Source organism: Lemur catta, chromosome 26, assembly GCF_020740605.2.
Source record: "Lemur catta isolate mLemCat1 chromosome 26, mLemCat1.pri, whole genome shotgun sequence".
Lineage (NCBI taxonomy): Eukaryota > Metazoa > Chordata > Mammalia > Primates > Lemuridae > Lemur > Lemur catta.
Genome location: NC_059153.1, coordinates 694419 through 709186, shown reverse-complemented (window position 1 = coordinate 709186; position 14768 = coordinate 694419). Strand labels below are relative to the sequence as shown.

Below are 14768 nucleotides of genomic sequence, written 5' to 3'. Positions count from 1 at the left end.
GTAACGCGTCTGCTCCTGCTGACGTCCAGGCCTTCGCACGCGCTCTTCCTTCTGTACAGAACGGAACATTCTTCACTTTGTTTTGCTTCCCTCATCTTTTTACTGCTTTTCCCCCTACTTGTCTTCAGAGCTCAGCTAAAATACCATTTCCTTTGGGAAGTTTTCCTTGACCCTCCATAGACTAAAGTAGTTGCTCAGTTACGTGCTCCCTCCCCTCGTACTGACTACGCCGTGTTGCCCGTCTGTCTTCTCTGTGAAATGGCAGTACGGGATGTAAGGACAGGACTCACCGTGGCACCTGGGACCAGTGCTTAGTGCCTGGCACCCAGCATGTGCTTAATTCAAGGAATACGCAGTTGAATTCCTGCTTGAGCTGTGTGCTTCTGGTTCATATTAAATCACTTCTCTGGAAACTCACATTAGCACTTTCAGGTTTCTGGGATACTATTAGTAAATGATTACCTCTGACTCATTGTCAGTTTATTTATTTACCGTATTGTTTTGTTGTCTTCTTTTTTCTTTCTTCTCTTCTTCCTCATTTTCCTTTTTTATTCTTCCTCTTTTTCCTCCTCTTCATCCTCCTCTTAGTCCTTTGCTTTTTCTGTTCTTCCACTTCTCTTTTTCTTCCTTCTACTTTCCTTCCCTCCCTCCCTCCTCTCTTCTTTCTCCCTCGCTCTTACTCTTTTCCTGCAGGTGGGAGATTCCAATTCCAACTCCCATTTCTAGTTTCACACACAAATAGGGTAGAATTTGGGTCTCTGTGTGTATATATAATTTCCAAATCATCCCAGCGGAAATATGGCCAACTTGTAAGCTTTTTTTTTTTTTCCAAATGTAAGCTATAGTTTAGGAATTTATTTTTCATGCATTTTCTCCCCAGAGGGATAGTAAAATATATATAGGGTGAGTAGATCAGAAGGAAGAAAGAATATAAATATTTTAATGAGTGCCATCATCTGTCATTTCTGGATTTGTTTGTGTTGAATGATTTCTGCCCCCTGCCAGGGCCTACGTTTTTCTGCTCATTGACAGAATTTTGGACGTTGTGAACGTATGTTGTTGAGTGCCTAGGTTTGTTGTCTTCCTTTAAAGATAACTTGTTTTGTCAAGTTGTAACTTGTGGATCACTTTTATCATTCCTGGGCATTTTTTTAAAGCTCTGTTAGGGCAGATGTAGAATAACCTTTACCTGAGAGCGAGTTTAGTGCTACCGAAGCCAACCCCTTCTAGGCTCGCGACCGAACGCCCCTCTTGCTGAGTGAGGTCTTCCTGGGTGGTGGAACTCGGCTGAGAGGTCTCTGGGACATGTTCTTTGCTTGGACTCCTGGGGTCTCACCCCGTGCATGCAGAGGTTAGTATTTAATAAATGTCTCAAAGGAGCCACTACGTATATTTCTGGAGTTTTCTCTTGTCTCCAATACTGTGCCCCACAGACTCTAGCTGCCTCATCCTCCGTGTTTTTTACCTCTGTCCTTTAACTTCAGTGAGACCCCAGTGCCCCCTTCACAGTGCCACGGGCTAAAAAGCAGTTGAGCACAAAGCCAGGGCAGTCACAGGGCTCTCTACAGTTGTTGCTTCTTTCTGGGGTCACAGTCCTTCACTGCCTGTTGCTTAATGTCCAAAAAGAGTGATTTCATGTATTTTGTCTAGTTTTTTCGCTATTTACAATGGGAGGGCAAGTTTTTGTTTTTGTTTTTATCAGTAATTCCATTGTGGTTGGAAGTGGAAGTTTTGGGGAACTTCATTCCAAAAGGAACATTGCGGCCGGGCACGGTGGCTCACGCCTGTAATCCTAGCACTCTGGGAGGCCGAGGTGGGAGGATCGCTCGAGGTCAGGAGTTCGAGACCAGCCTGAGCAAGAGCGAGACCCCGTCTGTACTAAAAATAGAAAGAAATTAGCTGGACAGCTAAAAATATATGTAGAAAAAATTAGCTGGGCATGGTGGCGCATGCCTGTAGTCCCAGCTACTGGGGAGGCTGAGGCAGGAGGATCGCTTGAGCCCAGGAGTTTGAGGTTGCTGTGAGCGAGGCTGACGCCACAGCACTCTAGCCTGGGCAACACAGTGAGACTCTGTCTCAAAAAAAATTAAAAAAAAGAAAAGGAACATTGCAAGGGATTTCAGTCTGTAGCCCTTTTAATCTTTCATACGGGTTTTTATGCTATCTGAGGAAGCTCTTCAAAGCCTTGCAGATGGTGAATTTCTTTTCTCTTTAAAGGTTCTTTCTCGTGGCGAGGTTATTCCTGTGAAGGTACTTGGAATTCTGGGTCTTATTGATGAAGGTGAGACAGATTGGAAATTGATCGCTATCAACGCGAATGATCCGGAAGCGTCAAAATTTCATGGTAAGACTGTGACTTGCTCAGAAATGAAAGTAAACTCGTGTGTCATTGAAATTCATAGAATTTAAACGGAGCTCACGTAAAACACAATTGATATATTTGGGAGTTAAATTTATATGTTTTGTTTTTTATTCTTTCCCCTCGGAATATAAGGGCAGTTGGACATGATTTTGTCTGAGTTGTGTCATATTGCCAGGCAGAGTAAGAGAGGGGAAAAGATGTAGACAGATAAATGATATTTTAAACTAAAAAAGTGCATTTAATGGGCTCCCCTCCATTCCTTTCCCTTCCCCTCTCTTATCACCTCTCATCTTCCTCCCTACCTCCTCCCTTCCCTCCTCCCTTCCCTCCCCCCTTCTTCCTTCCTTCTTCGTTTTCTTTCTTTTCCTATTGTGACAGCCCAACTGCTGTTGGGAATTGTGAGTTTTGAAAGCATCCTTTGAACTAGAAATAAAAGTTTAATGCTGGCATTTTTGTCCTGAAATACTCTTTTGTTCATGTGACTAACAGGAAAAAACTAAGGAAGGACTGTTCATGAATGACCAGAGCTCTTTCTACACCTAGTTTTTGTCTTGTCTCGTACAAATGAAGGGAAAGATAACGGCCTTCCGATGAACCTTTGATGTCCCAGAAATTTAAGTTCCAGAAATAGCTTGGCATGATTTAGAGTTGATTTTCTGTGAAGTTAGATTTCAGTCTGAGTTCTGGCAGTGCTACTTCCCAGCCGAATGACTTTGGGTAGATCATTCCTGAATTTGGTTGTTGGCAATAAAAGAGATAAATTATTTAAAGCATCTGCTTTCACACACCAAGTGTTGAATATAGGACAACTATTATTATTATTATTTGATCGATTTTCCCCCATTTTTCTTTTTTGTTTCATCTTTATTAAGGATTCTGTTTCCTCAACCTAATTCTAAATTAGAAAATATACCATTTCTAAGGTGACTGGGCCTCATTAACACTCAGCGCGTTGGCCTCTCTCAGTTCATGGACGTGGAAAGCCTTTTCTTGCACACGGAGTAGCTAGAGGGACTTTGGCCTTTCTTGCGTGAACTTGAGAAAGGGAGAGTCTGACACGGTGACGTGCGTGTAAGGTCAGGATGAAAACTACAATTAAAATGTGAGACTCGAGTCCATAAATTATATATATTTCTTATCGATCTCATTATTTTACCTGGTTTGGTCTACTTTCACATTTCTCGTTCAAATATATGAAGAGTAGATAAATTTGACTCAGTTTTGAACATTTTTAGTACCTTAACTGCCTCTCAGGTGAGAACTGGTAATGTACTAGTGCCGCAGCCAGACAAACCATGCAGCCAGTTCACTGGTGAATTAGATTCGTCACGGGTGTCACAAAACTCTGCTCAGGGAGGCCCCTTTACACTGGAGAAGCTGAGACCCTGAATGGCACGAATCTTTAGGGGGAGTCAGCTCAGCGCTATTGGAGATGCGACTGAACATTTTAGCTGTCTAGCGTGTACCGAGCACTGCAGTCTGTTCTAGTAGATACTGTTGTTATTAATTTAGCACATGCTCAGGATTTAAATAACTTCCCCAAGTTTACAGATCTAGTAAATGGTGCACAGTTTGCACTCATATCTGTCTGACTGTAACGTGTGAATACTATAGTACTGTACTGAGCAGTGTATAATCCACCTGTGCTGAGCAAGTCACACTCGATTCTCGTGATTGATAGTGTTTGTAACTACCCGTGTTGAAACCAGATGACCGAAGCCTAAGGTGCATACTCCTGCTTGAGTTTCCTAAGGATCAGAACAAAAAATGTTAAGCACTGTTCATTTTCTTTCTCTTGTATATTCAGAATAGAAATGACTTTGTACTCTGGGCATCTTTCTAAATTCCTTTTGTGTTTGCCTAAGTGAAGAGACATGCAAAAATCCTAAAGGCACTTGCGGATTTAGGTTGAGAAGGAATTATTAGACTGGAATAATTAAAACAAGGAATTCTTGTTTTGAGAGAAAAAAAGGACATTTTCCTTCCACGATAAATGGACACCTATATTATTTTCATCATGAAAATTACAACAATCCTTCTTCATAATATATTTTTAAAATCCTGGAACTAAAAGACTAGTTGATGCTATTGACATATTTTGCTCTGAAATGATCCACGGACATTGCGTTTTGTGTTTATTTCCAGAATGAGTAAAATGGATGGGGAAAGTGGAAATTGTTTGTTTTAAGGATAGTTGCAAATTGTGCACACTGGTTAGTTCCTTAAATACTCATCCTTTCTGTCTACATTTTCTAAAATAAATTCTGTAACTTTAAGAGTTACAAGTTTTTTCTTTTATTACTTCTCATTCCTTTTACCTTTATATTATTGTTAATATAGTCCACATATCTTTATTGAATTTTCTTTTTTCTTCTCCCTTACTTTACAGTGATCCACGAAAAAAAATAAATGTAGGAACCAATTGGAAGACAGAAGAAATTATAGTATAAATGTTTCTTAAATTTATTTTATTATTTCATTTTTTTTGAGCTATGATCTCACTCTTTTGCCCAGCCTGGAGTACAGTGGTGTCATCATAGCTCAATGTTCCAAATGTTAAAAAAAAAAGTTAAATTTAACTTGAATATACTGGAACAAAATAAATTTATATGAACTAAATTGTAATAATATTAGAGCTAAAAGTAAATGTCTCTGATATTAAATAAGAAATTAATTACAAATTCATTTGGAGTCTGATCTTTACTATAAGCACAAAAAAAAAGTATGTTGATAGCAAAGGTTATGATTAAGTATGTGTGTGTATGTGTATGTATATATACCTAAATGCTTTGTATATATGCTATTTTTAGTATTTGTTTGCATTTGTTTATAATTATGCCTAGCTACATTGATTTTTCAGTAGCATTATGCAAATTAAAAGTAAAGTAGCTGTCAGTATTAATGAAAACATGTCTAGTATTTTTCTAAATCATTAATTTATGTTTGTATATTTATTTTTGAAGGATAAAAGCAAGTAAGGCCATAACTTTGGCTGCAGACTTAGACAAGGTTTTCAGGAATTGGAGAGAAAATAATTAATGTTTGTTAAGAATTATTCCCTTACCTTTTATTAGATGATTTTCAATATATTATTTAATCCTCATAACAACCTTGATTTCTTTCTCTCCGTTTTGGATTTGAAGAAACAAAGTAATATATTTTCCCGAGGTGATACAACATATGAGTTGCCAGAACAGAAATTCGAACTTAGTGCTGATTCCAAATGTGTTTTTCCTGTTTATGGTAGTTCTTCTTAGAAACTTCCTGAGTGTTATTTTCATTATTTTCTGAATATTTTTAGTTAGAGTTTTGATTTTCTTTTTGGGCCAAAAAGTTATTTAATTTGTAAGACCGTCTTTCTTTTTTTGTTTGTTCGTTTGCTTTTAATGTCGAATGTTTGTTTAATTGTATAAGAAATCAAAGGGACTGGGTATGGTGGGGTTTTTTGGTAGGCGAGAGAGTTCTAAAATGTTTCTAGAATGAAGGAATAGTGCTTTACATGTGAGCACGTGGCAGTCCAGGGGTGATAGAATACCTGTCGTTGGTTATGCCGCTGGGAGGTATCACATCGATTACGCTGCTGGCTGGACCGGGCCCGTGTTCCCTGGGTCCCCCAACTCAGCGCTCCACCACTATGTGGAGTGTGTTCTGGTTTTTAACAAATGCCTTTTTTTTCCCTGCACTTACAGATATCGGTGATGTTAAGAAGTTCAAACCAGGCTACTTGGAAGCTACCCTTAACTGGTTTAGGGTTTATAAGGTGCCAGAAGGAAAACCAGAAAACCAGTTTGCCTTTAATGGAGAATTCAAAAACAAGGTGAAAATGAGAGTTTTTATTTCAAAATGTGCCTTCTGATAAACCTGTACAGTATTTGTGTCACTTTTGGGGGGTTTCTGACGTGAATCTTTATGTACATACAGCGCGGCAGCAAAGGTGCCTGTCACTGACTTGCATATTTAAGGACATTATTTTATTATTTAAAAGTTTCTAATTTTTTAGAGATGTCTCTAAGTGAATCAGCAAGGCTAGAAAACCTCTGTTTCGATCTATCTGTCGATAACTCCTTCACCTCAGAAAATGAAGGAATTTCATAATCAGTCTAATTTTGCAAATTGTGTCTAGAAAAACCCTCCATTTACAATCTTGGGGAGGAGAAAGTTACTTACTCGTGATGTAAATCCGCAGGGCTTCCCTCCTAAGCATTTATTCTCTTGTGATGGAATTAAGCTGCTTAGCAATTCAGAGGCCACTTGGATTATCTTACTGTCGTGAGGTTTTTATGTTAGAGTGGCCATGAATGACCACAAAGTTTCTCTAATATGACACCAATGCAGAGAGTGGGCTGAAGAGTTAAAGTCTGAAACATGGAGTATTTTTTAAGTTATTACCACTAAGTAAATTGCATATTCTAAACCAGCTGTCAGTGAATACTGATAAGTATGTTTTGTGAGTAAAATAAGGCATGTTAATGAAAACTTAACATTTACAATAAGTGTTCTACTGTATAAGAATTGATTGCTGGACCCAGAACTTTTTTAAAGGCACGTTAAAGAACGCTCCTTATCTGGTAGGCTTTGTCTAGGATCACTAAATACAAAACCAGTATGTTAGACTGCATTCTCTTTTCCTTAAAAATGAAATATTAAAAATTTATACAAGAAATTATTTTTTCTTTTTCTTCAAAAAATAGGCTGTGTTTTATGTTTGAAATAACACCAATTTCAAACCTGTGTAGTACTTGCGTGGCTCCTTACTGCCTCAGGTTAAGTCTGCCAGGTCGTGGATTTATACAGAGTGCGGGCTTTTTTGTTTTTTGTTGGTTTTTGACGAACATGAATTCTTTTCTGGATGAAGACTAGGTCATTTATACAGTCTCTTTAGAAAATAAACATTTTATGCGTTGCATTGCTTTTTACCACTGCTATCTGAAATACAGAGCCCGTCTTACTCGTTTCGTGTGGCTATAAACACCCGGAGCTGTGTAGTTCATGAAGGAAGGAGGTTTATTTGGCTCCCAGTTCTACAGGCTGCACGAGAAGCCTGGCCCAGCGTCTGCTGCGGTGAGGGCCTGGGCTCCTGGCAGTCTCGCAGGGGGAGAAGGGAGCCAGTGTGCAGAGATCACACGGCGAGAGGGGAAATCCAAGAAGAAGAGGCAGGAAGTGCCAGGCTCTCTGTAACATCCGGCTCCGGGCACTGACGGAGTGAGAACCCCCAGCCCTGGAGGGCAGAGATCAGCCTGTTCAGGAGGGATCCGCCCCGGGACCCAGACACCCCCGTCAGCCCCCACCCCCAGCACGGGGGGGTCAGAGTTCCACATGACGTTTCGGGGGACAAACATCCAAACTCCAGCAGAGCCTAACTCAGGAGGATTAAATTGTCCTTCTTTAACATGGTCAGAACAATGGCCCCGTCTCGTAGTCTAGGTTTTTCCTGACACTCCTTTAAGGAAGTACTGGAATTGGTTCTAAATTATCACAGTTATCTGAATAATTTGGTTAAAAATCTGTCATTATATTATCCAGATAACAAATTGGATTTCTTTTTTTTTTTTATTTCAGCTTATTATGGGGGTACAAAAGTTTAGATTATGTATATTGCCCTTGCCCCCCAGCCCCCCATAAATTGAATTTCTTATCCTATATCTTAAGTGAGACTCCCCAATGCCTTCTCATTGAGAATTAAGCCGTCTTCCTTCATCTCAGCAACATTAGACCTGGGAGAACATTTCAGCGGTTAAAGTCACCGTTATTATTATGTCTCAGTTCCTTAGATTCTTTATTTTCTTCATTATCATGATGCAGTGAGTTGTTGCTGAAGGAGAAAGGAGCTACTGTGAATCAGTTAACCGGTAAAGACTGTCTTCTTAAGGACAGTAAGCAACATGTTAGGGGAAAAAGCTGAAGAATTTTCTGCTTTGGAATAAAAAAGCAGGGTTTTCTTAGGTGATCTTACTAGATGTGTTGTCTAGCAAGAGGCGTATCTGCTGTTGACTGTGCAATTTCACAGACCACGGGAATTAGCGCTTTCAGACAGGGGGTGATCTAAAATTGCTTTGCAGCTAGACTGCTTGCAGTTTTGACAGTGATGGAATTAACAGGTGCATGTTTACACTCAAGCCAGGTACTGGCCTTAGCACTTCATACTTCTTCGTCTTTACTCTTCCATCAGCTCTGTGACTGAGATAGGAGTTGCCAGCTTGTTTCTATGAAGGCTCTGTAGTTTATATTCAGGCCTGTAGGTTGTGTGGCTTCTGCCATAGCTACTCACCTCCCGTACAGCACTAGAGCCGCCATAGGCCAGACGCACACAGGCGTGACTGTGTTCAGTGAAACTTCATGTACAAAACAGGTGACAGGTGACAGGCTGGGTGTGACCCATACGCCCTAGTTTGCCAACCCCTGGTGTGCAGATCATCCTCGTTATAGCCCGCTTCACAGATGAAGGAATTGAGGGTCAGTGGGGTTGAGTAACTTGCCCAAGGTCACACACCTGGTCAATAACGAAGCCAGAATTCAGACTGAGGTTTGCGGGGCTCTGGAGCTAATGCTCTTATCAGTTAACGTCGTGATGAGATTAGTCCTGTTCGTATAATAACGTGATTGTTATTTTTGTTTGTTTGTTTGTTTGTTTGTTTGAAACTAGGCTTTTGCTCTTGAAATTATTAAATCTACCCACGAGTGCTGGAAAGCATTGCTTATGAAGAAGTGCAATGGAGGAGCTATAAATTGGTGAGAATTTCTCTTTGGAAGACAAATTTCTATGTTAAGTAATGTTGTTATGAATTGGTACTAACGGCTACACAATACTATTCAGATTTCAGATTTTTTGGGAAAGGGAATTTAAATATTTTTCATTTAGAAAGATGGCGCTGGCCGGGCACGGTGGCTCTCTGACCATCACTTTCCCCGAATGTTCTACTTGGGTTTAGTTATAATATTAAAAGCATTATGCATAGCACAGTTAGTACATTATATACCATGCTTTCTCCATAGGAATAGCACTTAAGACGTTGCAATATTTAATATTTTACTTGGGTCTTTTTAAATTTATTTGTGACATTAATTAGGGAAATCTCTGCCATGTAAAGCTCTACCTTTTTCAATTTTCATCTTACATAAAGCATGAACTGTGGAAAAGAGAATATAAAAAAGTTATAGTCTTACAGATGATAATGCCAACTTCATCAGATTTTATTCCTGCCAAGAATGAAAATAAATTATTAGTCTCGATAGAAACCAAAGTGACCACTACTGTAATCCCTGTCCACTCAGTGTCAGTGACAGAGAGACACAGACAGATGTTTTTGTCACATGTATCTCAGCACATTTCACAAAGCTCTTGTGAAGCTAAATTTGACAGTGTCGACCCCTCAGCTGCACTGGAGGGGGATATTGTGCCTGCGTGTTCCAGCTATTCCTTTTCTCTTCTGGGATCTGATAACCGCCTTTTCCTTCTATTAAAGAAATTAATTTGGCTTTAACTCCCTTCTCTCCTACCTCTTTCTCTACCCATTCCAATATGCTGATTTCCTCGATGAAATTTTTAAAAATCAGTGTTAATATGTTGGAGAGGATTGAGGCCTTGGCTTTCATCTGGGAGGCAGACGGGGTGCAGTGGGAGCCCCGCGCTCGTGGAGGTGCAGGGAAGGGGTCAGAGTCCTTAGGGCCTTCGCAGCCGCTGTTCTGCCGGCTGCAGGTCCCAGCTTACGTGACAAGTTTTCATGTTTACACGGCTGCTGCTGCTGCAATCTTCTGTTTCTGCCTGGGAGAGAGATTACACGTCTTTCATAGCCAGTCACACCTCACGTAGAGCAAACAATCTTCCTGCAGTCCCATCTTGTGGGTCAGATTTGGTTCCTCTTTCCTTCCGTAAAGGTGAAGTGAGTTGGGGGCAGCTTTTTCCATATACCAGGGAATTATCAGGATTTGTACCATATCATTTTAAAAATCTTTTTTAATTCTGGAGAGTGTGGTGCTGTGGAGTAGTATATACAGGCTGTCCCCAGAGTGGCCACCATAAGGAAAATGGGAAACTGTAGCTAAATGTGCCTTTATTTACAGAATACTCATTATAAAATTTTCTAAAATGTTTCCCTGGTGTGGTGACTTTTGGGGCACCCTGTATTTGGAACCTTGCCTGAAAGAATGTACGATGGTTTTAGTTGTCCTAATTTTTATTCAGTTTTATTCTATTATTTTATTCAGTTCCTTATTCATTAGCTAAAATTATATAGCCAACGTGGGATATTTGGAGTTGGGTTTGTTGGGTTTTTTTTTTTTTTTCCTTTTTGGTAATTGTTCTTTTTTTATCCTGTTTCATGATAATATTCCCTTTTTCTCTCTAGCACAAACGTGCAGGTGTGCGACAGCCCTTTCCACTGCACTCAGGACGAAGCGAGGTCCTTAGTGGAATCGGTAAGGGGCAAAGGTCCAGGGTAGCCTGTGATCTCGTAACTGTCTTAGGAAGTCAAGCAGCAATTCTGAAACAGTTGGCAATGGAACGTGTCAAGCCTTTTGGGGAAGCATGAAGTTCAAAAATAACATTGAAATCTATTGTTTTAATTCAGAGAATTTAACCTAAACACTTTAAAACCTTTACGTTTTTAAATCCTATTTTTGAAAGTACATTGACCATTTAGCTAATTTTACAGGATGCTATTTTTTTGACGTCATCACTTGTTATTGTTTGTATACATTTGCTCTCCTCTGCATGGCTCCGTACTCACGAGTCATCCAGAGTGTCTGAATTGGGACTGGCTCTTGGTACAGACGCATTTGGGCTTAAGAAAAATGCAACAGATGAGACTCTTCACTTTTTTACCTATTTAGTTTGGCCGCCTCACAGGCTTTCCTTCTCAGGCTAAGAAGATATCCTTGGAGTGCGATGTGTCGTAGTGACAATGCTGCGTGGAGACAACTGAACTTATTAGCAAATCAGTGCTTGGCTTGGAGGCCACTAAATGAGAAAATCCAGAAAATCAAGTAATATTGCTACAGAAAGTGTGTTCAGCAGTGATCTTAGGATAGAAATCTCATTTACAAATCAAGGGTTTTTAAAAACGAATTATGAGATTAAAACTAGTGAATTTAGATCTCTATATTAGGAACAACTAACATGTTTGTAAATGTCAGTTGATCACTGCAGCTGCCTTTATTGAAATTTTTTGTCACTAATTTATCAGCTGTTTAATTAGTGCCTGCTATGTGGTAAGAAGGAAGAGTTTATATCATAATTAGAGAGGGGCCTGGCATGTTCCGTGTCCTGACCTGGGTGGTGGCTGCGTAGATGTTCATGCTAGTCGTTCCCGAAACTAAATACACAGGCTCTGCGCCGCCTTCTCTGTGAATAATGGATCTCCCGATAAAATGTTTAAAAAAAAAAATAATAATAAAGTATTGTTCTTAAATTAGGGGAAGAAATCTTACATCTCAGAAAACCTTTTCTTCAAATTTGTCCACCATAGATCATATTACACCTGTTCTAAGACTCTTGGGCTAGCCATCAAAATCAATAGAAAAATTTAAAGGCTCTAGAAACAGCTAAATTACGTAATGTGTGTGCGTGTGTTTGATTTTTGTTCTCAAGACGTCAGCCCTGGAAGTGATTGAAATAAAGCCTGTCTTCACGTCTTCAGCTACGAGGCCATCGGTAGTTCCCACGGGTTAATGATAAAGATTATTTCTAAGCATGCTTTATTTATTCAACTCCATGTGTCTGGGTTCTTCTCTGAAAGAATGAGCAATGGCAAGAAGAGGCAAAGAGGAATATTTACTATTTTCAGGGTAGAGAACCGTTGTGTATAAACTTTGTTCTATAATTTCATGAAAAAAACTTTCCTGGATGAAGTTTCCACTTATGAATATTATAACAGGGATTCCTTCTCTGCTCTTATTTTTCAGGTATCGTTTTCACTGAATAAAGAAAGTAATGAAGAAGGTATAGTATATTTTGGTTCATACAGAGGGAGGTACATAAATTTGTTTACAGTAGTGGAAACCAAAAGAAATAAAGTAGATTAATTGTATAAACTAAGTAAAATATATTTTTAAATAGTCATTTAAAGTTTCAGATGAAATATCTTTTTTTAACTTCCGAAAACAAGCAAGAGCAACATTTATTACTTGTAGGCTAGAAAATGGCTTGATTATGCACTGACCTTTTTCTTGGTGAAGTACTGAGATATTGCAGCCAGTTCCGATAAATTTAAAAAGAGTTAAAATATCTGAATCTGGGAGATATTTTCTCTTATCATTTTAATGAATTACTCACTTTAACCAAAGATCTTAAAAATCAAAATTTATACTATAATAGGATTAGAAAATAGTTGTACTATTTTATTATTACCATTATTTGAAGCTGTTTTGAGAAACAAGTAAAAACGTTCCGTGGTGTACAAGCATGTGTATGCATCAGATGCCTTTCAAAATATTGCAAGACTTTGGGGCTTGCAACAGAAAATATTAGAAGAATATTCAACTTTGCAAATTTGGAGGAAAACATGACAGCTGTTTACTCTGAGTCAGATTATAAGATGCTGAGAAAGGAGCAAATCCATAGAGGTGACTTCACAGGAGAGCAAGCGGTATTCCTTCCACGCGAAGATAACGGATTATTTCCTTGCAGTACCGTCCCATTCTGGGTATTTAATAGACAGTCACATTTTATAACAAGGTTTTCCTAGACCTTCCGTGCTGTAGCTGAAGGTACTAACTTCTCTGTTGTTCTTTAGAAGCAAAATGACCCAGAAAGATAAAGAAAGTAAAGCGGGAAGGCTCTAGAATTTGGAATACAGCTTTATATAAAGCTTAAGCCAAATGAGAGAACTTAGGACGAGGGTTTCAAGGGAGTAGCTTTAAACAGAAGAGTGATGCACTGAGCTTGTGAGTGCGGCTGTCTGTCTGCGTCCATGCTCAAGGTCTAAATCGACTGTTTTACCCCTCCCTCCCTCCCTCCTCCTCCTCTTCACCCCGTCCGCAACACCTTCCTTTCCCGTTTCAGACTCAGAGCAAGCGTGGTACTTCCTCGGCAAGTGATGGGGATGTTGGAAATTCTGCCGTCGAGACTCCAAACTCCACGGACTCCAGGACTCCCTTTCCGCTTCGTGCCAGAGACGGGCAGGTGGACGAGCATTTGCTGGTGTCCTGTTAAAACTGCCTTTTTTTCCCACATCTTTGGAGATATGCAATATATAAATAAATACTAAAATTTTCGAATTAGTCTCCTTTGGATATTTATTGATATAAAAAGAAAGGATCTGGTGTCATTTCACAGCAGAGATTTAGAAGCATTGCGTTTTAATCGGTTCTAATTTCTATACCTTAAGGGGACCCAATGATTTTATCAGCTTTTATTTCTATAGGTTAAATGTAAAGCTCACAGATATACTGAGTTAATAAAATTTCTGTAGATAGGCTTAATTTTTTTTCCTGCATAGTTACTAGTCCTAGTGTCTGAATGGCCTCTGTCTTTGCTTATTGATTTATTAGATCTTAATGTTTTTCATCAATTTATATGATAGCCTTAGTTTTAAGTGCAAAATTTGGACTCTGGGTACCAGATCCAAGTTTAAAGAGATCAGCCCACCTTCGAATCAGAAATTAAACCTGGGCCCTGAAAATATTCATGCTGAGCTAACAGGGGAGCCAGACTGGAATATACTCATTGTCCTTGCTTGAGGCAGAACCGCTATAGGACTGTCCTTCCTTTGTTACTGCTTCTTGTTCTCTGTTAAAAGTTAAAAATTAAAAGAAGATCAATTCATAAGCTCATGGAGTGATAAAAAAAAAAAGAAAGGAAGATAACAGTTTTTAAAGCTTTCAATAACACTCATTAAAAAGGGATAAAATGGTAATACCAGTACAGTTTTAAAAGAAATCACGAAAAATGCCAGACAGTGAGTCTTACCTAATTTAAGCAGCTGCAGTTGGGTGGCTCTTGGACATCTGTGGGTCATCTACTGGGGACCAGGGCGTTGGCAAGGCCAGGGATTCCCATCCCAAAGCTGCAACTCTCCCCAGCCGGGAGGAGCACGGGAATCCTAGCACTCGGGCCAGAATCCCATGCCTGCATCAGAGTGTTTCCGTCCACACACAAGTGGATGGAGACAGCTCAGCCCACGGTGAAATCTGCAGTGGACGTAGCTGTCCCTTCCTGTCCCTTCCTGCCTGACCAGCAGCGACTTGGGCAAAGCCACGTGGACACAGCCTCTTCTGTGCAGGAGATTCCTGCTACTTCCAGCGAGCAGTAGAGGCAGAAGTGGAACAAGAGCTTTGGCTTTGGACCCCAAGAATCCCTAACGCCCTCCCCACTGTGTGTCGTGTTGCTTCTCGAGCTATTTCTCCCCCTCAAAGCCCAACTCAAACTCTCCTCCCCCTTCGAACACTTCTGGAGGAGAAAAAAAATCGA

General features: G+C 39.8%; 1 protein-coding gene across 2 annotated transcripts in view; it reads left to right on the top strand.

Moving 5' to 3' along the window:
- The window catches only part of PPA2 (inorganic pyrophosphatase 2), a 37610-nt gene extending 24034 nt beyond the window's left edge, over positions 1-13576 (top strand). For both annotated transcript variants that reach the window (XM_045537392.1, XM_045537393.1), the window contains exons 7-12: positions 2218-2344; positions 6052-6179; positions 9006-9091; positions 10708-10777; positions 12263-12299; positions 13362-13576. In XM_045537392.1, coding sequence (XP_045393348.1) covers positions 2218-2344; positions 6052-6179; positions 9006-9091; positions 10708-10777; positions 12263-12299; positions 13362-13396 — 483 coding nt within the window. In that variant the 3' untranslated portion in view covers positions 13397-13576. The remainder of the gene's footprint in view (positions 1-2217; positions 2345-6051; positions 6180-9005; positions 9092-10707; positions 10778-12262; positions 12300-13361) is intronic.
- Positions 13577-14768: the final 1192 nt, after the last annotated feature.